This window comes from Leptodactylus fuscus, chromosome 1 (genome assembly GCF_031893055.1).
Source record: "Leptodactylus fuscus isolate aLepFus1 chromosome 1, aLepFus1.hap2, whole genome shotgun sequence".
Lineage (NCBI taxonomy): Eukaryota > Metazoa > Chordata > Amphibia > Anura > Leptodactylidae > Leptodactylus > Leptodactylus fuscus.
The window spans coordinates 336,601,093-336,628,123 of record NC_134265.1 but is presented as its reverse complement, the minus strand read 5'-3'; the positions used below and the strand labels follow the sequence as shown (position 1 = coordinate 336,628,123).

The following is a 27,031-nucleotide window of genomic DNA, read 5'->3' as shown; positions in this document are numbered from 1 at the left end:
CAAACTCTCTGTAGATAAGACAATTGCTCTACATAGTACAGTTTGGGCCTGCTCAGTCCTGTAGTTTGTGGAGAGAGGCTGAGCACGGGGCTGCGTATTATATATTAGATCTATTACCCATTACAAGACTCTGTTATTCTTAAAGGGATATTCCAAGCTCCACTATTTACAATAGGAGACACATAAATGATAGCTGCAGATCCATCGTCTATTGTGACACTGGGGGTCTTGTGACTCTTTTCCATCTTCTATCTGTCTGTCTTTTTATCTACACACTTTAATACACCAAAGTGTATAAAAGCAGGGCTAAGATGTCAAAGAAAGCAAGATTGAAATTGGTGAGTCTTGAGTCTTAAGCGTCTCCTCTGGTAAGTGTCCTTCACATTATAATTGATGACTGCTTTTACTGTAAGTACTGCTCGGTATACTCACTTTACATATGGTATCACTCTCTCCCCATACAACAGAAGGGACTTTATATGGATGTGAGGATACTTTATAGAGAGAGGAGAAATTGATGTGGGTTATTTATTCCATAAAGTCTTTCTGGCTTGTAAAGAAATAGTAACTCCTGTCATAGCTATATATAAGGAGGCTACTATGAATCCTGATATTTATCAGGATTACACAAAAAGGTTTTTACAACTCCACTGTTGTCCATAGGCCGTACATGTTATTGCAGCTCAGCTCTATTCACTTAACAGCAGATGACCTGCCATACCAGCACAGTTGATGGACAGGAGGGCACATAAGACACATGTACGGCTCCGTCTATTCACATCTTCAAGCACCTCCTCACTCATAAAAGCAGTGAGACAGAGGGCACAAGGTGAATGGTAGAGCAGGAATATGGTGATGACTTCCTGCTCCACCATTGTGATCAACTGTATCTGCGTCCTGAGAATGAAGATACAGTTAAAATCTTGACGTGCTACTGGCCATCCAAGACAGCAGGACAGCATCTGAAATCTGGCACTATCCTGCCAGATCTGGGACAGTTAGGAGGCATGCTTTTACTAAATGTGGGGTTCTGTGTTGACATCCCATGTCTCTCCAGTTCGCTGGACTTGTTGGAGGTGGTGAAATTTTCCTTATTGGTAAAATGAAGTTACCATGGTCATATAACATATCAGAACCATAATTTGAATGGTAGAGCAGGAATATGGTGATGACTTCCTGCTCCACCATTGTGATCAACTGTATCTGCGTCCTGAGAATGAAGATACAGTTAAAATCTTGACGTGCTACTGGCCATCCGAGACAGCAGGACAGCATCTGAAATCTGGCACTATCATTCTTTCAATGGTCCCTTATATATAAGTTAGTTCTCTACACTATAGGTCTTCACCATCACAGACGTAACAAAAAATTACTGGAAGTGACTGGACCGTACAGTAGGATTTGATGAAACAACACCTCTTCCTCTGACATCATGTCCTTCACAGAAGCTTCCTGCACCCCGCCCAGTGCATGATCTTACTTTCCTTTTATTTGCTTCTTCTTGTACGTTCTCCTTAAAGCATAAAGAAGCCAATAAAATAGGGAGAGCTGTCAGTATGTTCAGTATATGTGGAGCGCATGAAGAACAGGAAGTCTATAAGATGAAACTTCAGCCAATAGCTGCAGAGCAGGAAGTGATGTCAGACAAAGGGGCATTGTTTTTGCAGCTTTTCCTTTACAGATCAGTAACACATAGCTATTTTATTAGAGGGGATTTCCATGTAAAAAAAATGTTTTCATTTTTTTATCCGACTCTCTCCCCGATCTTCAGTCACCCCATTCTGCTTTAAAAATGCACATTTTTTGAGCAGAGACCTGGTGGACCCCATTATAGTCTAAATGGGTTTCTGTTTTTCGGGACCCCAAGCAGACCTGAAGAATGGAAATCCCAACGCAGGTGTGAACCTAGCGTAAGAGAGATTATAACGCTTTCTAATTGTAGATAACCATTGCCCGACAATATTAGAGTTAATCTTGGCGGAGAAATTCCATATCATTGACCATCATCCTTAGAGAATTTCACCCTTGCACATGCACTTTTAAGGATTTCTAAGCATCACTTTGGCTCATTTTCCTTACATCGGTTTCCGTACCTTATCATTACATCTGTCCATTACAGTATGGTAAATTCCGTTCTGGATTGTGGTTCAATCACGAGCTCCCACCCTACAGAGTTTCGCACATTGCCAGGGCAATCGCTCACAACCCGAACCTTCATGAAAGATACATCACAGAAATTACACAGGTGGCTGAGCAAGAATCTGAATAATTTCTTCCCGGTGAATAAATCAGCCTTTTCCTCGGGAAATCTCTAATTTTCTCCATATTTTTCTTCGTTGGGGGAAATTTAAGACTTCTCCCCTGTCGAGAAGACCTTTGTACATTTAGTTTATTGCATTGAATTGCTTAATGTTGTATTTTACATCAAATTCTCTCAAGTAAAACAGTATGTGGCTGAGGATACTATTCATCTAGTGTGAATGTTAGAGATTGCCTTCAATGTATAAATCTGATAGATTCGTAGGTCAGCCCCCAAATAAATGAAGTCTGGAGGCTTCTTATAATAAGCGCTCTTTACATCTGTTCTGTTTTAATATTGTAGGGTAGGCGAAGAGGGAATCTCCACCGAACTGCTCAACAGCTGGGTGACGGAGAGTAATCTATTAAATAGAGGCATTCAGAGAAAGGAAAACCCGACCGGCATACTAAGTAGTGGTACGCTATATGGAGGAAAGGATTGGGACTAGAGATGAGCAAACAGTAAAATGTTCGAGATTCGATATTCGTTTTGAGTAGCCCCTCAATATTCGACTACTCGAATCGAACATCGAACCCTATTATAGTCTATGGGGGGAAACTGCTCGTATCGGGGGTAGGCAACGTTCGATCAAATTATACTTACCATGTCCACGAGTGAGGGTCGGGCTGGATCCTCCGAGAAGTCTTCTCTGTGCCGCGTCCCTGCGGCGTCTTCCGGCTCTGAATTCACTCTGCCGGGCATCGGGCCTGGGAGGAGCCAACTGCGCATGTCCGCACTACAAGCGGACATGCGCAGTCGGCTCTGCCCAGGTCCGATGCCTGGCAGAGTGAATTCAGAGCCGGAAGACACCGCGGGGAAGCTGTACGGAGAAGACTTCTAAAGGTAGGAGAAGAACCAGAGTTGATTGGCCGACTGTATAGCATTCGGCCAATCAATGCTGGTTCTGCATCGAATAGCGAGTGGTACTCGATTGAGTACGAGTATTTTGAATACCGAAGTATTTGATCGAATACCTACTCGATCGAATACTACTCGCTCATCTCTAATTGGGACACCTCACAGCTTTCATGACGTGCCATTCTCAGTACATAGACATTAAAGGGAGTCTATCATTAGAATCCCTTTTTTACTACAAATACCACATCGGAATAGCCTTTAGAAAGGCCATTCTTCTCCTACCTTTATTATTCTGGTCCGCGTCATCGTTCCTGAGAAATTTCTTATTTCTTCCTTATGCAATGAGTCTTCAGAAAGCACTTCTCTGCCACATCATCACATGCAGAGCCGACTGCGCATGTCCTTTCGGCCATTTTCCTGTGGCCTCTTACATGAGCGTCCGTTCGGCCACAGGAAAATGGCCGAACTGACATGCACACTCGGCTTTGCTGGCTGATAACACATGTGATGACGTGGCAGAGAGGAGCCTTCCTAAAGGCTATTCCGACGTGGTCTTTGTAGAAAAAGGGATTCTAATGGTAGAATCCCCTTAATATGCAGCTGGGTTCCCCTTTGCAGCTAAAAGATTCCACTCTTCTGGGAAGGCTTTCTGCAAGATTTTGGAGGGTGTCTCTTTGGGAATTTTTGCCAATTTATTTAGAAGAGCCTTTGTAAGGTCAGATGCCTTTGTAAATTCTGGCTCACAGTCTCCGTTATAGTTCATCCCAAAGGTGTTGGATGGGCATTGAGGTCCAGGTCATGTTCCTCCACACCAAACTCCCCAACCATGCCTTTATAGACCTCACTGGGAGAATCGCAAAAACTCTAAGAGTTCTCACAATACAGCAGAGTCTGACAATCCGAGTCAAAAATTCAAAAGGTTTTAGAATAGTAAGGGAGCATTAAGTAGGACAGGAACGGCTATATCTAGCTTCAGTCGGACAGCGCAATGTTGCAGGATCTTGTTGAAGGAAACTGCTTATACATTCATTATCACATGGCCAAATTACTGACGTGTCTATGACCACAGATAGGATTGCTACGTACTTCAGATAGCTGTTAGGTGAGTCCCTGGTGGTAGCGACAGCTAAACAACTATTCTCCCAATCCCTCATATACATGAATCTCCTACTTAGACTACTACAATGTCCTTCTGTGTGGTCTATCTAAAGCTCTGGGTCCCATCCAGTCCACCCTCAGTTAATTCACCTCTCCCCTTCCCTGCCTACCCATTGCCCAATTTACAATTTTAACATACAATGTCATTCACAACTTGTCCCCTCCATATATATATATATATATATATATATATATATATATATATATATAGATACATATATATATATATATATATATATATATATATATATATATATCTGACCTGATCTCCTCATATCTCCTCATATGTAATCCTTGATCCTTACAAGACTTCCTCATGTTCTTCTCTGCTCTTCACACAAATTTCTCCAAGATTTCTACCTTACATCCTCCATACTCGCTCGCTCAACATATCAGACTGTCCATCACAATCACAACCTGAAATCCCATCTCTTCAGGATAACTTATAACCTTCAATATCCCTGGTGCTACTACAATGCAATCTGAACATCTATCCTCTCTATCGCCCCTCCCTTCTGGAAGGTTCTGCGGTAATAATAGTGAATGGTGCCAGCAGAACCAGCTCAGGATTAATGTTGGGAAGACCAAGGAGATGGTGGTGGACTTTAGTAAACGGAGAGGTGCTCTGACCCCGGTGGAGATCCAAGGAACAGGCATTGAGATAGTCAGGACCTATAAGTATCTGGGCGTGCTCCTCAATAATAAACTAGACTGGGCTGATCACCTGGAGGCGCTGCACAGAAAGGGCCACAGCAGACTCTACCTGCTCAGGAGGCTGAGGGCCTTCGGAGTCCAGGGGACACTTCTTAGGGCCTTCTTCAACTCTGAGGTTGCTTCAGCCATCTTTTTTGGTGTGGCCTGCTGGGGGAGCAGTATATCAACCAGGGACAGAAATAGACTTGACAGGCTGATCAGGAGGGCCAGCTCTGTCCTGGGGAGCCCCTTGGACCCATTACAGGTGGTGGGAGACAGAAGGATACTGTCTGTGGTGACCTCCATGCGGGAGAACAAATCCCACCCCATGTATGAGACCTTGATGGCACTAAGCAGCACTGTAAGTGACCGTCTGCTTCACCCCAAGTGTGAGAAGGAGCTATCGCAGGTCCTTCCTTCCAACCGCGACCAGGCTGTATAATCTACATCAGACCAAGCGAAGATCACTCCGCACAGAGAACTAATGATTATGACTATGAAGTCTTCTTTCTTTCTTTCTTTCTTTCTTTCTTTCTTTCTTTCTTTCTTTCTTTCTTTCTTTCTTTCTTTCTTTCTTTCTTTCTTTCTTTCTTTCTTTCTTTCTTTTCTTCCTTAGCTGCTATGGACTCCTTGTATATCTTCTTTTCTCAGCATATGTGTGTCTACGTCTGTAATATATTACTGTGTATTATCCTGTATCTGTATTACTATGCTGCTGTAACAAGCTGAAACAAGCTGGGACTATTAAAGGATTATCTTATCTTATCTTATACTTCAGGGGTTTTAAGAAAATGGAAAACACTGTTAAATCAAGTGAGTGAAGCAGTTTACTATGCATTAAACTCGCCCCCTATCCTGTGGACCAGGGATAAGTGTTTGTTTGGGAATCCCCAACAATCACAAGAATGAAGTCCTAAGTCCCCTTGTGATGGTAGACGGTCACACATGTATGCTGTTTCCATTCCTTGGGACTAGCAAAGCTAGCCAAGCACTGTACACAGTTTTTTCTCTACTACAGTCCCATAGGAGTTAAATAGATAGTAGAAAGGTTTATTCCATTAGATAATAGGCCTCTAGGAACATGGCTAGGAAAATATATTTTCCAGTGTTTTACAAATGAAATTGAGATGACAAATGGAGCTCCATATACACAGTAAATAACCACCTGCGGGTTCTTATAGATGGCACTTGAGAGTCTGGGGATGAGGCTGTATTGATTTTCTGGTTATATTTTCATCCCTACATAGATGAAGACATGTAAGTGACATCAGAGATGATCTATGAAGTGTACAATGTCATCGATGGGTATAGACAGAATCACAGATCCAACCTGATCACCCAACGCTGATTCTCCTCTCAATGCCCAACATCATTGTCTGACCTTACAAACGTTCTTCTGGTTCTTAGTTCATGAAATAGCTTTTAGGCGAATTCAATATCTTGAGATGACCAATAGCATATCTTATGGCTGAGGTTAAATATCCATAAAACTTCTGCAAAAAAAGCTTGTCCATGCAATGGAAATAACTAGGCTGACCAATATTATATTCCTCCTATGATACTTCCCTTACAAAAGGGAATGAAAACTTCATTAGCACAATATACAATACACGTTGCTATATACCTTACAGTGTTGGTCAAATATTGTTTTGGGTATTTACAGGTGTAAAGACAAATAGTGTAGATAATTCGGACCAAAAACCAAGGACAGCCAACTTGACCACCAAATGTTACCGATTCCTGAAGTATCGAGGGCCTACTCAATCCTGGACATAGTCCCATTGAGTTAAGCAATATGTTGTCCATGGTTGAATTACTTTTCGTGTCTAATAATTTCAATATATTGGATCCATGAGAAGTGGTGACTTCCATGAGCCGCCTGTAATTTTCATGGAACCATGTTTGGTCTGCAAAATGGACCAAAATATTGTACACCTCCAGATTTTTCAATGCACCAATGAATGTCTGCATAAGCAAATGAACATTAGTGGGACCATGTCTTGTCCCATTGTACATGGATGTGTTAATAAGCCCTAAAAGTGAGATTGTGGTGTGGACTTGGTGGACTTCATGGACATCTGCAGTCAAAACTGTTCTGAACTGATTAACCAGCCATTGTTGTTTAGGATCCTTTACTCCCATCACCCATACTCCAAACCAGGACATGTCCACAATATACATTCTTATAGGTGCTCAAAGCTGTAAATAAACTCCATTGCATATACCTGATTGGCAGTGGCATAACTAGGAATGGTGGGGCCTCGTGGCGAACTTTGACATGCCCCCCACCCGACCGACACCGAAGACTTCGACCGACCCCCTCCTACGCATTCCTGCGTACTATATTATGCCCTATAGTGGCCCCTGCACACAGTATTATACCCCATAGTGGCCCCTGCACACAGTATTATTTCCCTTAGTGGCCCCTGCACACAGTATTATCCCCCATAGTGGCCCCTGCACACAGTATTATCCCCCATAGTGGCCCCTGCACACAGTATTATCCCCCATAGTGGCCCCTGCACACAGTATTATCCCCCATAGTGGCCCCTGCACACAGTATTATCCCCCATAGTGGCCCCTGCACACAGTATTATGCCCCACTGTGGACACCCATAAACAATTATTATGCTCTGGGGTCTTTTCAGACCCCAGAGTATAATAATCGGAGACCCAAGTGGAGAAAAACATTAAAAAACTCTGTTGCTCACCTATCTCCCGGCTCCTACGCTGTCGGCCTCCACTGTAGTCCATCTTCAATGATGTCAGACGTCACATGACCCGGGACGCAGGCCGGGGTCATGAGTTGTCAAACGACTAGGCCTGTGGCAGCTGCCTCTGCTGCTATGGCGGTAGTTACGCCACTGCTGATTGGGATGGAAGCCGGTGGTATCAATTAGGGACTACATCATGGACAACACCGACCTTAAGTTTCTGTGTATTTTTCTGATTTTGCCTTATATAATTATAGAGTAGTTTCATCCCTGTGTTTGGTGACCCCACCATCAAAAGTGTCAGCGGGGTACTCAGTCAAGGCAATGGAATGGCAAAGGAACCCATTGGCACTATACATGGTACCTTCTTGAAGCAATGCTTCCATTACTCCATGTGTATCTAGAGCCTACAGATAATAGAATCGAAACACTAGACTTGAGATTTGCATTTCTAGCATCAGTAGAGAAGAGAATTTTCCATTATCTCTGTTAACAATCTCCTGGGCCGCCATTAATATTAATAGGTATTTATGAGATAATGAGACCCTCTAAAAGTCTGACAGGGAAACGCTCAGCCGTGTAGTTTGACAGATTACAACACGTGAATAATTTGGAATTTAATTTTTGTTTAAAAAGTGACAGATAAAGGCGAAGGATGGGCTAAAAAGAGTAAGTGCATATATTATGTATGAGAAAGAAATCCTGTGAAGGTAATAATACAGCATTTATGGGCAGGGGACTTGCAGATTGCCTACGGTATGCACAAAAAGTGTGACCTCATATGATGGGCTATCCTATTGGCAAAGATGTACAATTATTTTGGTCTCCTTCACGTAGGGTTAATGCATATAGTGATTTTAAAGTACAGATAATGCACAGACTGATGTCACAGTAGAAAGATGATACCCATGGTGATATCATAGTACCAAGATAATGCACATGTTGATTTCACAGTATGGAGATAATGTACACAGTGATGTCACAGTACAGGGATAATACACACAGTGATGTCACAGTACAGGGATAATACACACAGTGATGTCACAGTACAGAGATAATACATACAGTGATGTCACAGTACAGGGATAATACACACAGTGATGTCACAGTACAGGGATAATACACACAGTGATGTCACAGTACAGGGATAATACACACAGTGATGTCACAGTACAGGATAATACACACAGTGATGTCACAATACAGGGATAATACACACAGTGATGTCACAGTACAGGGATAATACACACAGTGATGTCACAGTACAGGATAATACACACAGTGATGTCACAGTACAGGGATAATACACACAGTGATGTCACAGTACAGGGATAATATACACAGTGATGTCACAGTACAGGGATAATACACACAGTGATGTCACAGTACAGGGATAATATACACAGTGATGTCACAGTACAGAGATAATACATACAGTGATGTCACAGTACAGGGATAATACACACAGTGATGTCACAGTACAGAGATAATACACACAGTGATGTCACAGTACAGAGATAATACATACAGTGATGTCACAGTACAGGGATAATACACACAGTGATGTCACAGTACAGGGATAATACACACAGTGATGTCACAGTACAGGGATAATACACACAGTGATGTCACAGTACAGGATAATACACACAGTGATGTCATAGAACAGGGATAATACACACAGTGATGTCACAGTACAGGGATAATATACACAGTGATGTCACAGTACAGGGATAATACACACAGTGATGTCACAGTACAGGGATAATATACACAGTGATGTCACAGTACAGGGATAATACACACAGTGATGTCACAGTACAGGGATAATACACACAGTGATGTCACAGTACAGGGATAATACACACAGTGATGTCACAGTACAGGGATAATACACACAGTGATGTCACAGTACAGGGATAATACACAAAGTGATGTCACAGTACAGGGATAATACACACAGTGATGTCACAGTACAGAGATAATACACACAGTGATGTCACAGTACAGAGATAATACACACAGTGATGTCACAGTACAGGGATAATACACAGTGATGTCACAGTACAGGGATAATACACAGTGATGTCACAGTACAGGGTAATACACACAGTGATGTCAGAGTACAGGGATAATACACAGTGATGTCAGAGTACAGGGATAATACACAGTGATGTCAGAGTACAGGGATAATACACACAGTGATGTCAGAGTACAGGGATAATGCACAGTGATGTCACAGTACAGTACACAGTGCCCTTTTTTGTTAAAATTGAATAAGAAAGGGTTCTCCACGACTTTACCATATAACAGTATATTTATATGATAACATACATCGTTTGTCATCACAATGGTGTGCATTGAATAAATGGGGCACTATAATAATATTAAAATGGATCCTGATTTTAGTGCTAGATTTTGACACCCATTCGTAGCTCAGCCAGTAGCAAAGGGTATGAGACCAATGAAGGCTGGCCCCTCTGTCCTAGGGCCCACACCTGCATGGTTTGCCAGTACGGTCTATACGCCCTTTATAATTTGGTTATATAATCCCATATACTGTCAGCAAATAAAATCTTAATCCAGCAGATAATGGAATGATTTTATCTCCATCCTTACATCCCTCATTTACTTTCCTATTCCGAGCGCAGACTCTTTGCAGCATGTGCGGCTCCGCGGGGGGGCTTTCATCCAGATGGGTTTTATCAAACATTAATCAATCAGATTTCATCATCTTTTCCATCTCCTTGATTAATATTTCATGTCTTATAGATCTGTTTGACTGTGTTTCTTGGCTCCAGAACCATTTTCTTTGCCATGATATGTGTTATTTCTGGAGAAAATCAAGGTATTCCCATATGATGAAAGCCTTGTCCCCCTCCCTTCCCGCAGAGCTCGGGCTGTCAATGCTCTGAGAGTTATTAGCGCCTAGCACAGTTTGATGAGAGTCTCCCGACACCTCGACACAAAGCAGAGGATCAGTCAGAGCCATTGTGAAGGCTTAAATTGCTCCCCTTTATTCCTGTGTATTTCTTTTCAAGGTGTTGACCTTAAGTATCAGGCATAAGCTCAGACTCAATGTTCTAAGATGTTAACATACATCTAGAAAGGAGTCTCTTTAATAAGTGGCGTGCGGCAGGTTGCTACGTAACGAGGACGATAACGAGTTAGAGACATTAAATTGGGCATTCGCTTCATTTGTGTCTTGGTAAAAGGAGGACTATAATAAATTATTGTGACTATTGAGTTAAACAACATGGCGCGGCCTTTGTCCTAGTCGTTTATTAACAACATAGTAAATGTTGCCAAGGAGTATTCTGATGGCTGACTTTGGCTTGTCCATTCTTGTCATGTAGTCAATTTCCATTAACGTCTGTCTAGAATTTTCCTACTGGACACCACTCAAGTCTTGCATATCCGAGCGGCCATTTTGGTGTGGCCAACTATATGTGCCTGCAAAAGAACTGAGCACACCAAGATGGCCGCTCAGACATGCACAGTCCGCTCTGCCCGGAGTGGCATACCTCCCAACCATCCCGATTTCCGCGGGACATTCACGATTCCGGTGACATGTCCCGCAGTCCCAGTTGGAGGGAGGTATGTCCCGATTTCAACTCAGATCTGCGTCCAGAGGATGCAGATCTGAGTTGAACACATACGCGGCTGAAGCAAGGAGCTGACACAGGTCAGCTCCTTGCTTCACCGCTGAACGCCGCCTACTGGCTTGTAGACGCGATGTGATGACGTCACATCACGTCTACAACTGTGCACCAGTGAGAGAGAGGCGCGCAGAGAGCAGCGGGGGAACGAAGGAGAAGGTAAGTGTAATGTGGAGGTGGAAAGTGAAACTGGGGGCAGATGAAGGAGAGGACGGCATGACACTGGGGGTAGAGATGTGGGGACCTGAATCTGGGTGCAGAGATGGAGAGGACATGAATCTGGGGGCAGAGATGGAGGGACATGAATCTGGGGGCAGAGATGGAGAGGACATGAATCTGGGGGCAGAGATGGAGGGGACATGAATCTGGGGGCAGAGATGGAGGGACATGAATCTGGGGGCAGAGAGGGGGGGACATGAATCTGGGGGCAGAGATGGAGGGGACATGAATCTGGGGGCAGAGATGGAGAGGACATGAATCTGGGGGCAGAGATGGGGGGACATGAATCTGGGGGCAGAGATGGAGGGGACATGAATCTGGGGGCAGAGATGGAGAGGACATGAATCTGGGGGAAGAGATGGAGAGGACATGAATATGGGGGCAGAGATGGAGAGGACATGAATCTGGGGGCAGAGATGGAGGGACATGAATCTGGGGGCAGAGATGGAGAGGACATGAATATGGGGGCAGAGATGGAGGGGACATGAATCTGGGGGCAGAGATGGAGAGGACATGAATCTGGGGCAGAGATGGAGAGGACATGAATATGGGGGCAGAGATGGAGAGGACATGAATCTGGGGGCAGAGATGGAGAGGACATGAATCTGGGGGCAGAGAAATTAATGAGAATGGGCGGAGTCAACACAAAAGTGGGCAGGGCTAAATTTGCCACAGCACGCTAAGCGCGCCGCACATTTTGTCCCTCTTTCAGTTCTTCAAAAGTTGGGAAGTATGCGGAGTGGTATTGCACATGCCCAAGATTTCAGCTTGAACAGTGCGGCGTCAGAGGCCAGTGCCCGGCCCAATTTCCGGGAAGGAGGAGAAGAGACAAGCACAAGCAGTGGAGGGGTGGTGTTACAGGTATGACGTGAGAGGTGCTGGGGAGCCTTGGGGAACGCCCAGGGTGCTCCCAGAGGATCATTTGCATAACAAAAGAAAGCGGTTTTAGAAGAAACGGCGAGGAGAAAGAAAAGAAGGAAAGGTAGGAGTAGAATAGCCTTTTTAAAGGATATTCCAATGTGTGTTTAGCTAAAAATGACTTTTGCCAATGATAGATTCCATTTAAGGGGTCTCCTGACTCTCTCTGAATGGCAGATCTCAAGGGAAAGAGGGCTCAGGCATGTTTTATTTTAAGTTGCATTGTGGCCCTAAGCATTCTGCAGGAGTACTCCCTTTTTGTGTCTAGAAGTTGCAGTCCTCTGGGTCACATTGCAACTTCATTCACTTACATTAGTAAATGGTGCATGGTCATAAGTCACGAAAAATGAGATAAGTTGTCTTCAAGGGTTGTTCTGCAAAAGCCTACCTCCACCAACTCCCCATTGGTAAAACATACCTCCACCAACTACCCATTGGAAAGACATACACACTAGGCTGAGTGAGAGTTGGAGGAATAGCTATTGAGCATTTGGCCAACATCTATCTAAAGGATATGGTTAGTTTTACATGATGAACGACCAGCCATGTAAAATATGGATGACCCAGATTTGGCAGAAGAGTGTTTTTCCAGAACTCCACTCCGACTCACACAGGACAAGGGTTGACCTGATGAGACAGACCCTTTACGCCCAAGTTGGGACGTTGATTTATACATTATCTATACTTAACTTTTGCAAAAATATTCATAGTATGGATAGAAACCTATCTAGAGAATATCCTACTTAAATGATAAGGAGATCTTATACAGCAAACAAAAATTCTCAAAAAGTTTCTTTTAACTAGAGATGAGCGAGTAGTATTCGATCAAGTAGGTGTTTGATCAAATACTACGGTATTCAAAATACTCGTACTCGATCGAACACTACTAGCTGTTCGAAGTTTAAGGTTTGATGCAGAACCAGCGTTGATTGGCAGAATGCTATACATTCTGCCAATCAACGCTGGTTCTTCTCTTACTTTTCCGAAGTCTTCTCCGCGCTGCGTCCCCGTATCTTCTTCCGGGTGGAATTCACTCTGCCTAGGCATCTGGCCTAAGCAGAGCCGACCGCACGTGCGTGGGCATGCACATGTATACACGCGCGTGCGCAGTCGGCTCTGCTCAGGCGTCGGGCCTGGGCAGAGCCACATGCGCAGTCGGCTCTGCCTAGGCAGGATGCCTAGGCAGAGTGAATTCCACCCGGAAGAAGACGCGGGGACCCTGCGCCGGGAGAAGACTTCAAGCAGAATCCAGCCCGACCGTCACTCGTGGACTTGGTAAGTATGATTTTATCGAATTTTGCGTACCCCTGACACGAGCATTTCCCCCCATAGACTATAATGGGGTTCGAAATCCGTTCGAACAGTCGAACAGTGTGCAGCTGTTCGAATCGGATTTCGAACCTCGGACATTTTAGTGTTCGCTCATCTCTACTTCTAACCTTGAATTTCCACATCGAGATATGACAGCTTTATTCACGTATTATATTTATAGACAGAAAGAAGAAAGAAGTCATTGCCCAAACCTGACCGGCCTGCTGATCTTATGAAAGGATGACAAGTTCATTTATATCTGCGATTCTAAAATCTAGTCATAAGAGACGAAGCCTATAGATCCTGCCATAAGTTAATGTGGCTCAGAATAAGACGATCACTGTGTGAGAGAAGAAAAGTCGCAGCAGGTTCTAGAATAACACGTAGGGTCGGCTGACAGTACAGCCCCGGGTTCATCCATCTCTCGGCATGGTTCTTTCAGGCGCGGTATCAAAGGAGCCTATTGAGCGGCACAATGTGAATTCTGTACATGACACTGATGGCTGAGGAGAAGTTTACAAAGCCTACTGCATGTCAAGCCTGGAGAGCTTACCGTACAGCAAGTCAAGATCTAAATCACAGCTCACACCAAGGACACCACACATTGTCTACGCTCCCTAGTCAAGGCGATATTACTCATTTATTTTGAAGAATGAGGTCCTTGAGTTCCTATACATTGAAATTATTTCCACCACAGGAGGAAACAACACTATATAATAGGGATATGTCACCTGACATGCCATCAAAATACAGATGAAGACGGTCCGGCCGGGTCCTGATGTGTTCATGTCGACAGCTTGAGGGACTAATATGACTAAAAATGAAAAGGTCTATGTTTTATAGGATATCACACGCTTGCTTGTTGTTGGGTGCGTAGGATGAGCAGCTAAAGCGGTGAAAGGTCTGAGAAATAGGTTATACAAGGAAAGATATTAGAGGGGATTGGATTGAAACCTATAAAATCTTCACATCTGTGAAATACATCACCGGGGAACCTGTATAGTTCTATTCCTATTTTGCAGCAAAGCAATGGTTAATTCTCTCTCGCTCTCTTCTGGATGAGCTGTATAAACTCTCGCGTTCATTGCATTGGTGATAGGTATTTTCTTGCTGATGTCGCCTCCTGTTCATTTCATTGTGTGATTATGACCCAGTTCCTGACCTTGGCTTGTCTTTGACTCTCTGTTTGACCCTTGGATGTACGCTTAGTTTTTGCTGGACTTTTTCTAGTTATTAATCTCACTTTTCTTTCTCACTAAGGCCAGTTTCACATCTGTGTTCGGGCCATTCCGTTCCCCTATCTCCATGAAATAGGCAAGCAGCAATTTTCTCTCTGCATAAACCGAACGGAAACAACACAGACCCCATTATGGTTTATAGCGTCCGCCATTTTCCTAAGGTAACCATTTTTTTTATGCGGATAGGTTTCTGTTCGGAGGGTCCCAAAGTGGAGTCCCTGAACGGAAACCCGAACGCAGATGTGAACCAGGCCCGAGACTTTTCTCTATGTCTAGTGTTAGCCTGCACGCCACTATTAATGATTGCTGACAAGTCCCAAACAACGCTATGCTTTTTCTTATGGCCAAAATAAGCCACATCTTTCTGGGCTTCATTTTGAAGAAGCACTTTCTGACTTGTCTGTCTGTCACACTCCAGGCTTCTTTTATGTACATTGCACTCATTTCCTTGCAAAACAGCTTCTTTTCAGCTCCCTACATGTTCATACATTACAAGGAAAGTGAACTGATTCCTATTTAATTTCCCTATAGGAAAATGGCTGCCATGTTTCCCACAGATTACAACTGATCACATGGGATCCCAGTTTATTGTTAAAGGATCCTAACAAAAAGGGATTGTTAAAAACAGACAACTCCTTGACTTGAAACTCTTTGGCCCTACTTCAAACTGTATCAGTAACCAGGAGTAGTGTGCCCTTATTTTATGGCAAAGAACGTGTGAAACCCCCACTTAAAGGGGTTGTCCCATCACAAGGATCCTATCTATACTGCTATTTTATGTGGATTTAAGACTTTTCCTAAATGCATTGCTTTATCAAAACTGCTTTGTTTGGCCGCTATCTTAATTTATTCACTTCATTGTTTACACTCCGTTTCTATGGCGCTTGGGATTATCTGCTCATTTTTCAAGTGATGTAGCTGCCTGCTCTCAGGGGGAGGGAGGGGCTGGGAGCAGCTCTGAGATGTTTGTGTCTGATAAATAGCGGAGCTCCTCAGATAGAGGAGATGAGAGCTCCAGGATTTCTGAGCTCTTATCAGTCGGTTTAATTGAATTTGGCTGATAAGGGCTTAGATAAGGAGTCCGTTACCTCTGTATGTAATGCAAACTGACTCCAATCCAGCTCTGCTACATCAGCTTCACACTGTGGTTATTCATTTACAACCAATCCCGTGCAAGTGAAACCCCACCCACCTATGTGCTGAGAAAAGCAGGAAATGAAGAGAGCACAACAGCCTGCAGGTTGGTGAACAAGTGTCATGGGAATACCCCTTTAAAGAAGCACTCCATTAAAAACACCTCTATCTACTCCTGACTAGTCTGTCTGTCACACTCCAGGCTTCTTCGCACTCATTTCCTTGCAAAACAACTTCTTTTCAGCTCCTGATCATGTTGGTTTGTATTTTGCTGTTTCCTCATTCTTAGTCATATATTTCCTGATACATAAGCACAGCAGCAGATGGACAGCTAAAGACAGTACCATCTCTGCCTGTCAGGAGACAGTAGAAATAGTCAGATAATCATCTATACTTAGGGATAGAAGTTTTTTCCCCCCTCCCTTCGTAGAGAGCCTGTGGAAAAGGAATTGAGATTCCAAGTTTTAAAGTGAGATACTAACTCCTGCAATTTTTATCAAGTCAAAGTGAAATAACATTTCCTAGGTGAAGAGAAAGATTACATAGATTTTCAGAAAGAAATTATTAAGTAAGGCAATGTTCACAGAAATATATATACAGTACTAGCAGACCAGGCTTTGCATGGGTATATAGTTCATTTTTTGTTTGTATTGTGGCCCTATAAGAATTACCCAGCTTTGCACTCGTATATTTTGTATGTCGTTTGTGTGTGTCTCTGCCCGCGACTTTGTCTGCGTGTTGATGGCGTCAATGATCCGCTAATATTCTGTCCTGTCCTGCTGCTGACCTTGTTGATCACACCGTGCCTGTGATTGTTCTGGCATCTCAGCAGCTTGCTGGGAAGCCATATAATGAACGTGTTGTTGGCTTTGATAATCCGCCTGCTTCGGCTTTTTGGCCTGCCGCTAAACTCGTTCATTGTGCTGTGCCCGTGATTGTTGCGGCATCTCAGCAGCTAGCTGGAACGCCATATAATCAGCATGTTGTCGGCGTTGATGATAGGAATAGAGATATAATAGAAAGAAAAATTCCTTATGTACTTCTTTAAAATCACTATAAAAACAGTATGCAGTAAGCATCTCTGCTCCCACTAGTGGTGGCCTCAGGTAGCCAGAACTTCATCACTTAAATCTATACGTTTACAGGGGATTTGGAGCTATATATTGGGAAAGCAAAGCTCTAAAGAGGAATTCATGGGTGGGCATCTACTCATGAATTTAAGAGCAATCTAAAACTAGAAGGGTGAAAGTTCAAGAGTAAAATTAGAAAGTAACCCATCGAAAGTAACAGCATCTAAGAAGAAGCCACCCGCTGAGATCCTGGATGGATCAATAATAGTAAATGAATTCAAGCACCACTGGGAGAGACAGAAATCCATCGTAAGATGTGGAAGATAACTTACAGCAAAAAAAGCTAGAGGGGAAAAGCAAGATAAAAAAGAAAAAGATAAAATAACTAAAAAAATATGGAAAATCGCTATAATCGCTAGGACTTGTATTTTACTGCCATCATGAAACTATTCTCTGATATGAATTCCTTCTCCTTCCATACTCATGTTGAATCTTGTTGAGAAAGGGCAATGAAAACCAAGCAACACCTGAAGAAGCATCTTAGATGCACTTTTTGCAGTCACTTACTCTGGAGGACCCTACATGTCCATACATTACAAGTAAAGTGAATTGATTTCAATTTATTTTCCCTACAGGAAAATGGCTGCTATGTTTCTTACAGATTACAGCTGATCACAGGAGATCCCAGCTTATTGTCAAAGGATCCTATCAAAAGGGGATAGTTAAAAGCAGACAACTCCTTGACTTGAAGCTCTTGGGCCCTACGTATCAGTAACCAGGCATAGTGTGCCCTTATTTAACGGGAATGTACATGTGAACCCTACACTTAAAATCTCATCTCCCTTTTTAGCTCCAGATGTAGTGTGCCCTTAGAACATGTGAAACCCACACTTAAAGGGAGTCTATCATTGTTGAAATCGATTTGTCAATAAGCATATTTTCCAATAGGCTATAGAAAGGCTATACTAGGCCTACTTTTTTTTTTTTTTTTTCCTTGCCGCTGTTTTTAGTATGACATGTTCTCTACTCCTCAGTTTATGCATTTTTACTAACAGTACTACATATCTCAATTTGCTGTGAGAGACTGAACTACAGATTTTTCCTGCTGTTATTGTGTTCAAAACAAAGTCTAAGACGCCTTGGCTAACTGGATACCATTAATGGAGACCACGGGTCCTGCAGTGCACTTGAATAATAGCCGTTCGGTGCATGCGGGATCCTATGTTCACAAATAGAACAAAGCTGTATTTCAAGGACATTGTTGCTGAGAATTTTTGATCTATACTTGTAGTCTTAGATGATGACTCACTTTCCATTCAGCTAGTAGTCACCGAATCTTTAGAAATTTGCAGAGTAAATTCATAGAACTAAACAGAAGGGATGATACGTAGGGATAAATAGCAACGCTGATCCTACAACTATATGTGATGTGTCCTGCTGAAATGTTGGATCAGCTGCATGGAAGTGTGGACAGTCAATTCTGGGCATTGCGGCCCATGGCCACAGGACGTTTATAGCTATTTGTATCACGCAAATGTATAGAATATGCCATTACTTTGTGACTGGTGAAAGTCCAACTGCGGTTCTGTATTCTCATAATCAGGGGGGGGGGGTCCTGGAGACTGGACCCCGTCTGATCACAAAGTGATGGTATATTATATATTATAGCAATCTGGCTCCCTCTGAGTTTTGAGGCAGTGTGCCGTCTATTAGATCACATGTAATATGATTATACTCACATATATATACTCATACTCATTCTTATCCAGGTGTCTGTATACTTATGGGATCAGTTAGGGATTTGTGAGACATGAATTAGGTTGAGGGTAGCACCCCAATGTCATCGAAATAGCATTTGGAGTCCATATACTGTTCGTGTACATTTACACTGTTGTTGGTATCTGTTGCAGAGTAGACTGTGGTGATATTACCATTTTATAAGCAATTGTCTATAATTGTCTTTTCATCACTTATGTTACAGTCACAAGTGAGTTTCACTAAGGTAAGCTGCAGTGACATCACAATGGAGTTTCACTAAAGTAAGCTGAAATGATGTCACAAGTGGGATTTACTAATATAGGCTGCCAGAACATGAAAAGTGGGTCTCTTGAAGATAAGCTGCAATGATGTCACATGTGGGTTTCACTATCCAACTACTGTGACATCAATCGTATACATCTCAGTTAAGCTGCTTTGACATCAATGATTGTCAACTTCTATGACATCACAAGTGGGTTTTCATACCTCCCAACTTTTGAAGAAGCGAAAGAGGAGTAAAATGTGCGGCGCGCATAGCGCGCCGTGGCAAATTTAGCCCCGCCCACTTTTGTGTTGACTCTGCCCATTCTCATTAATTTTTCATGTGCCCACACACAGTATAATTCTCCTACAGTCACCCATAAATTATATGTCCCCCCTCTATCTCACCCCCAGTTTCATATACCCCCTTCATCTGCCCCCAGTTTCATGTCCCCCTTCCATCTCTGCCCCCAGATTCATGTCCCCTCCATCTCTGACCCCAGATTCATGTCCCTCCATCTCTGCCCCCAGATTCATGTCTCTCTATCTTTACCCCCAGATTCATGTCCCCACATCTCTGCCCCCAGTGTCATGCCGTCCTCTCCTTCATCTGCCCCCTTCATCTGTCAGCTCCTTGCTTCAGCCGCGTATGTGTTCAACTCAGATCTGCGTCCTCTGGACGCAGATCTGAGTTGAAATTGGGACATACCTCCCTCCAAGCGGGACATGTCACCGGAATCGTGAATGTCCCATGGAAATCGGGACGGTTGGGAGGTATGGGTTTTAATCAAGTCATCTGATGTGACATCACAAGCGGTTTCAGATATTACAATATTATGTGTGTTTTAGCCAGTTATACTGTTGTGACGTCAAAACTTTTCTATGTGACATCACAACTGTTTAGGCTCTGTGATATGACAAGTGGGTTTTAGACATGCTATTAACTGTGACATCACAAGGGGATTTTAGTCAAGTAAATGCCTGTTAGCTTCTATGACATAAGTATGTTAAAGTGATGTAAACTGCCCTGAAACATTAATAGGTTTGTAAACGGTGACATCACAAACATGTATGACTTAGGTAACTTGTTGTGACATCACAGCTAGTTTTAGTAAGACGGATTGCTGTGATATCATATATCTCTTTCTCAAGTTGATTTCGTTCAGGTCCGCCCAGAAACGACATAACACAAGTGCCCTGTTCTAGGTGTCTATAATCATACACATTCCAGGGTGCACTACTGTCCAGGACTATAGGGGGCAGCAATTTAGCTTCTATCCCTGCACTGCCCTGTATACATCCATATCTGTAGGGAATATATTGTACAATCACACTACACATTGATCTCTACAGACATTGACGTATGCAGGGGCCTCATGTCTGGAGTCTTGATGCCCCTGTTTGGTTCCTTTACTAAGATCACAAGGACCACATCACATCTTCCCCATAAGAGAATACTAAATGGAGCAAAGTATGGAGAGACCTACACCCGGCTATTCACAACAGATATCTCTTCCGACCAATTTGCAAATTTTGGCCATGTCCTTATGCTGTGTGGGTAGTTGGATGAGACGCGAGTGATCTGTTGTGTCTATTGTACACATTCCTTGGTGACATAAAGCAGTCAGTACTATATGATATAGAATGGAAGTCTTACCTAAATGGCATCACTAGACAAGCCACCAGGAGGTCGGCCATAGCCAGGGACATGATGAACATGTACGTTACCGTCCTTAGTCTCTTTTCCACCGCCGGGCAAATGAAAACCACAGTATTCCCCAAGAAGGTAACCAGATCAATAACAGTCAGTAAGAGTCCAACCACCACCTGCTGAGGAGCGATCTCAGATGTCTTATTCCCATCTCTTCTCATCACTGAGGTGGAAAACGAGAAGTTGGAGGTCAATGACACATTTTTGTCCATCGGCATTTTCAGCTTTTAGATCCTGGAATACAAAAAAGACCGAGAATTGGATTGTCAGGAAGCAATGTGTCCTGCACATAATACACAACGCTCCATTATAGGAGCTCAGCAGATGCTCCAGAGGATTGTGTATAGCTAATAGGACGACAGAAAAGATAAAAATATTACCGAGCGGCGGATGTGTCCTAGTTATAGAAGTGCCGAGAACAGAAGCTTCAGAAAGGGACTACACCGCTGTCTGACATCTGTCTAATGTAACACCTGCAAGACTAGATGTACATAGGGGCAGTATTATAGCAGATATATTCTTCTACATAGGGAGCACTATTATAGTTGTTATATTTCTGTATATAGGGATAGCATTATCGTAGTTACAGTATATTTTTGTACATAGGAGCAGTGCTATAGTATTTATAGTCTTGTATATAGGGGAAATATTATAGTAGTTATATTCTTGTACATAGGAGCAGTATTATAGTAGTTATATTCTTGTACATAGGGGGCAGTATTATAGTAGTTATATTCTTGTACATAGTAGTTATATTCTTGTACATAGGAGTAGTATTATAGTAGTAATATTCTTGTACATAGGAGGTAGTATTATAGTAGTAATATTCTTGTACATAGGAGGCAGTATTATAGTAGTAATATTCTTGTACATAGGAGGTAGCATTATAGTAGTTATATTCTTGTACATAGGAGCAGTATTATAGTAGTTATATTCTTGTACATAGGAGGTAGCATTATAGTAGTTATATTCTTGTACATAGAAGCAGTATTATAGTAGTTATATTCTTGTACATAGGAGGTAGTATTATAGTAGTTATATTCTTGTACATAGGAGCAGTATTATAGTAGTTATATTCTTGTACATAGGAGGTAGCATTATAGTAGTTATATTCTTGTACATAGAAGCAGTATTATAGTAGTTATATTCTTGTACATAGGAGCAGTATTATAGTAGTTATATTCTTGTACATAGGAGGTAGTATTATAGTAGTTATATTCTTGTACATAGGAGCAGTATTATAGTAGTTATATTCTTGTATATAGGAGCAGTATTATAGTAGTTATATTTTGTACATAGGAGCAGTATTATAGTAGTTATATTCTTGTACATAGGAGGTAGTATTATAGTAGTTATATTCTTGTACATAGGAGTAGTATTATAGTAGTTATATTCTTGTACATAGGAGGTAGTATTATAGTAGTTATATTCTTGTACATAGGAGGCAGTATTATAGTAGTTATATTCTTGTACATAGGAGCAGTATTATAGTAGTTATATTCTTGTACATAGGAGGCAGTATTATAGTAGTTATATTCTTGTACATAGGAGCAGTATTATAGTAGTTATATTCTTGTACATAGGAGGTAGTATTATAGTAGTTATATTCTTGTACATAGGAGCAGTATTATAGTAGTTATATTCTTGTACATAGGAGGTAGTATTATAGTAGTTATATTCTTGTACATAGGAGCAGTATTATAGTAGTTATATTCTTGTACATAGGAGCAGTATTATAGTAGTTATATTCTTGTACATAGGAGGCAGTATTATAGTAGTTATATTCTTGTACATAGGAGCAGTATTATAGTACTTATATTCTTGTACATAGGAGGTAGTATTATAGTAGTTATATTCTTGTACATAGGAGGCAGTATTATAGTAGTTATATTCTTGTACATAGGAGCAGTATTATAGTAGTTATATTCTTGTACATAGGAGCAGTATTATAGTACTTATATTCTTGTATGTAGAAGTAGTATTGTTGTAGTGATATTCAATATATACAAAAGGATTAGGGAATATATATAATGCTCTTATACCTCTATCTTATGTTCAATCCTCTCCTTGTTTTGGCTCAAAAAACGCAGCAAAATCTGCAACAAAAAAGTTACTTTACAGCAACATGGAGCCGTTTTATATGGTGTTTCAGTTCTTCCTCGAGTTTTAGGCAAATATGGCAGTGAGAACAATAGTTACTGAGTCTAGCATCTCCCCTTGTAGTAGTAAGATCCTTTGTATAAATGGCAGTATTATTGCTATAGAAGGTTATACATTCACATTTGCACAGCAGAATCAGCTAGAAATTGGTGTACGGAAGACTTTTCTCTCCAGTATAGAAATGGCTAACATTTATAGTCTATGGGGTCTGCCAGTGTCTGCGGGTAACCGCTGTCTTGAGGGTTGGGCTCTCCGTCCTTGAGGTCTCCCAAATGATGAAGAGCCCATTGCAAGTGTGAACCTACCCTAAGCAGTATATAGTTATAGAATACAAGATATTAACATATAATTATTAGTTATGACTAGAAATGAACGAATCGAAGCTGAAGAAGTGAAATCTGTTCTGAATTTCAGGAAATATTCGTTTCACATCGAATCCGGATTTCCTCACGCTTCATGATATCGAATCACATTTTTTTAGTAAAATGGCTGCAACACATATTAGGACCTAGGGCAAGGAACTCTCAGAACGTGGGATCACCCACAATGCCATGTGTGCAGCCAATCAGCAGCCAGCCCTGTGATGTCACAGCCCTATAAATCCCCTCCGCCATCTTGGATTCAGGCATTTTCCAGTGGATTCTTGTCTAATTCCATGTGGGGAATCTCTTATCATGAAAAGGGCACGTGTTTCTAGCACGGTGTCCATGCAGAATACGTGTATACCTTGAAATATACCATAGCTGGTAATCTTAAGATTCCTAGAGCCGGCAGATATAATAGCCTTATAATTGGCGCGTATATATCTTTTCTTCGGCGCTATGAAATTTATGTTTATTCACATAGGAGTAAAGATGTTTGTTCTCAGTTTGATTAAAATCAATGTGATATTGTTTAGGTCTGAAGATATCCCATTAGGCCCCCCATCCCCGGTATTGTCTTCACACAGCGCTATTCCTGTACGTCTTCAGGTTGGCGGAGGGCTCCATTAACCACTCCAAACATCCAGTCGGAGCCCAGCTGAGACAACGTAGATAATGTATATTCAGCTATTATACATGGTCTCTGCTGGAAGTCGCTTACTCTAAACAACGTTACGACCCGCTGCTTTACTGAATTGTTTGCTTATGTCAAAATAAGCAGAAACAGTGCAGGAAACCGCAGGAAAGCGTATCCGAGAATGCTTACGATTTCGTGCTATGGAAATCAGCAGAACATCAGCCATGGCTGCCAATGAAGCGATGTCTGTGACGCTTCAGCAAGAAATGAAATGCTAAGGGTAAAAATAAAGTTTAGAAAAATTATAATTAGAGATGAGCGAACACTAAAATGTTCGAGGTTCGAAATTCGATTCGAACAGCCGCTCAATGTTCGTGTGTTCGAACGGGTTTCGAACCCCATTATAGTCTATGGGGAACAGATACTCGTTAAGGGGGAAACCCAAATCCGTGTCTGGAGGGTCACCAAGTCCACTATGACACCACAGGAAATGATGCCAACACCTCTGGAATGACACTGGGACAGCAGGGGAAGCATGTCTGGGGGCATCTAACACACCAAAGACCCTCTATTACCCCAACATCACAGCCTAACAACTACACACTTTACACACTCAATACCACCTCTCTGACAGTAGGAGAACACCTTGAAACATGTGTATTTGGCACTTGCAGTGAGGAGAGCTTGTCACCAGCAGTGAATTTGGCCCTTGTAGTAAGTTGAGGTTGGCACCAACATTTGTTTTGAAAATCAGGGTGGATTGAGCCTCTAACCAGCAGAGTTGGGGCAAATTCATGGTGGAGGGAGCCTCTAAAAACCCCAGTTTGGACCAATTCATGGTGGAGGGAGCCTCTAAAAACCCCAGTTTGGACCAATTCATGGTGGAGGGAGCCTCTAAAACCCCAGTTTGGACCAATTCATGGTGGAGGGAGCCTCTAACCAGCCCAGTTTGGACCAATTCATGGTGGAGGGAGCCTCTAACCAGCCCAGTTTGGACCAATTCATGGTGGAGGGAGACTCTAAAAACCCCAGTTTGGACCAATTCATGGTGGAGGGAGCCTCTAAAAAACTCAGTTTGGACCAAGTCATGGTGGAGGGAGCCTCTAACCAGCCCAGTTTGGACCAATTCATGATGGAGGGAGCCTCTAAAAAACCCAGTTTGGACCAATTCATGGTGGAGGGAGCCTCTAACCAGCCCAGTTTGGGCAAATTCATGGTGGAGGGAGCCTCTAAAAAACCCAGTTTGGACCAATTCATGGTGGAGGGAGCCTCTAACCAGCCCAGTTTGGGCAAATTCATGGTGGAGGGAGCCTCTAACCAGCCCAGTTTGGGCAAATTCATGGTGGAGGGAGCCTCTAAGCAGCCCAGTTTGGACCAATTCATGATGGAGGGAGCCTCTAAACAGCCCAGTTTGGGCAAATTCATGGTGGAGGGAGCCTCTAAAAACCCCAATTTGGACCAATTCATGGTGGAGGGAGCCTCTAAAAACCCCAGTTTGGACCAATTCATGGTGGAGGGAGCCTCTAACCAGCCTAGTTTCGACCAATTCATGATGGAGGGAGCCTCTAAACAGCCCAGTTTGGGCAAATTCATGGTGGAGGGAGCCTCTAACCAGCCCAGTTTGGGCAAATTCATGGTGGAGGGAGCCTCTAAGCAGCCCAGTTTGGACCAATTCATGATGGAGGGAGCCTCTAAACAGCCCAGTTTGGGCAAATTCATGGTGGAGGGAGCCTCTAAAAACCCCAGTTTGGACCAATTCATGGTGGAGGGAGCCTCTAAAAACCCCAGTTTGGACCAATTCATGGTGGAGGGAGCCTCTAACCAGCCCAGTTTGGACCAATTCATGGTGGAGGGAGCCTCTAACCAGCCCAGTTTGGACCAATTCATGGTGGAGGGAGCCTCTAACCAGCCCAGTTTGGGCAAATTCATGGTGGAGGGAGTCTCTAAAAAACCCATTTTGGACCAATTCATGGTGGAGGGAGCCTCTAACCAGCCCAGTTTGGACCAATTCATGGTGGAGGGAGCCTTTAAACAGCCAAGTTTTGGGAAATTCATGGTGGAGGGAGCCTCTAAAAACCCCAGTTTGGACCAATTCATGGTGGAGGGAGCCTCTAAAAAACCCAGTTTGGACCAATTCATGGTGGAGGGAGCCTCTAAAAAACCCAGTTTGGACCAATTCATGGTGGAGGGAGCCTCTAAAAAACCCAGTTTGGGCAAATTCATGGTGGAGGGAGCCTCTAACCAGCCCAGTTTGGACCAATTCATGGTGGAGGGAGCCTCTAAACAGCCAAGTTTTGGGAAATTCATGGTGGAGGGAGCCTCTAAAAAACCCAGTTTGGACCAATTCATGGTGGAGGGAGCCTCTAAAAACCCCAGTTTGGACCAATTCATGGTGGAGGGAGCCTCTAAAAAACCCAGTTTGGACCAATTCATGGTGGAGGGAGCCTCTAAACAGCCCAGTTTGCACCAATTCATGGTGGAGGGAGCCTCTAACCAGCAGAGTTGTGGGAAAGCAGGGTGGAGGGAGCCTCTAACCAGCAGAGTTGGGGGAAATCAGGGTGGAGGGAGCCTCTAACCAGCAGAGTTGGTGGAAATCAGGGTGGAGGGAGCCTCTAACCAGCAGAGTTGGTGGAAATCAGGGTGGAGGGAGCCTCTAACCAGCCCAGTTTGGGCAAATTCATGGTGGAGGGAGCCTCTAACCAGCCCAGTTTGGACCAATTCATGATGGAGGGAGCCTCTAAACAGCCCAGTTTGGGCAAATTCATGGTGGAGGGAGTCTCTAAAAAACCCATTTTGGACAAATTCATGGTTGAGGGAGCCTCTAAAACCCCAGTTTGGACCAATTCATAGTGGAGGGAGCCTCTAAACAGT

The 27,031-nt window shown here is 42.9% G+C and overlaps 1 protein-coding gene across 1 annotated transcript in view; it reads right to left on the bottom strand.

The window, feature by feature from the left end:
- The window catches only part of LOC142196312 (histamine H2 receptor-like), a 38,671-nt gene extending 17,452 nt beyond the window's left edge, over positions 1-21,219 (bottom strand). Inside the window, exon 1 of the mRNA XM_075266460.1 lies at positions 20,948-21,219. Within this exon, the coding sequence (XP_075122561.1) occupies positions 20,948-21,219 (272 nt within the window). The remainder of the gene's footprint in view (positions 1-20,947) is intronic.
- Positions 21,220-27,031: the final 5,812 nt, after the last annotated feature.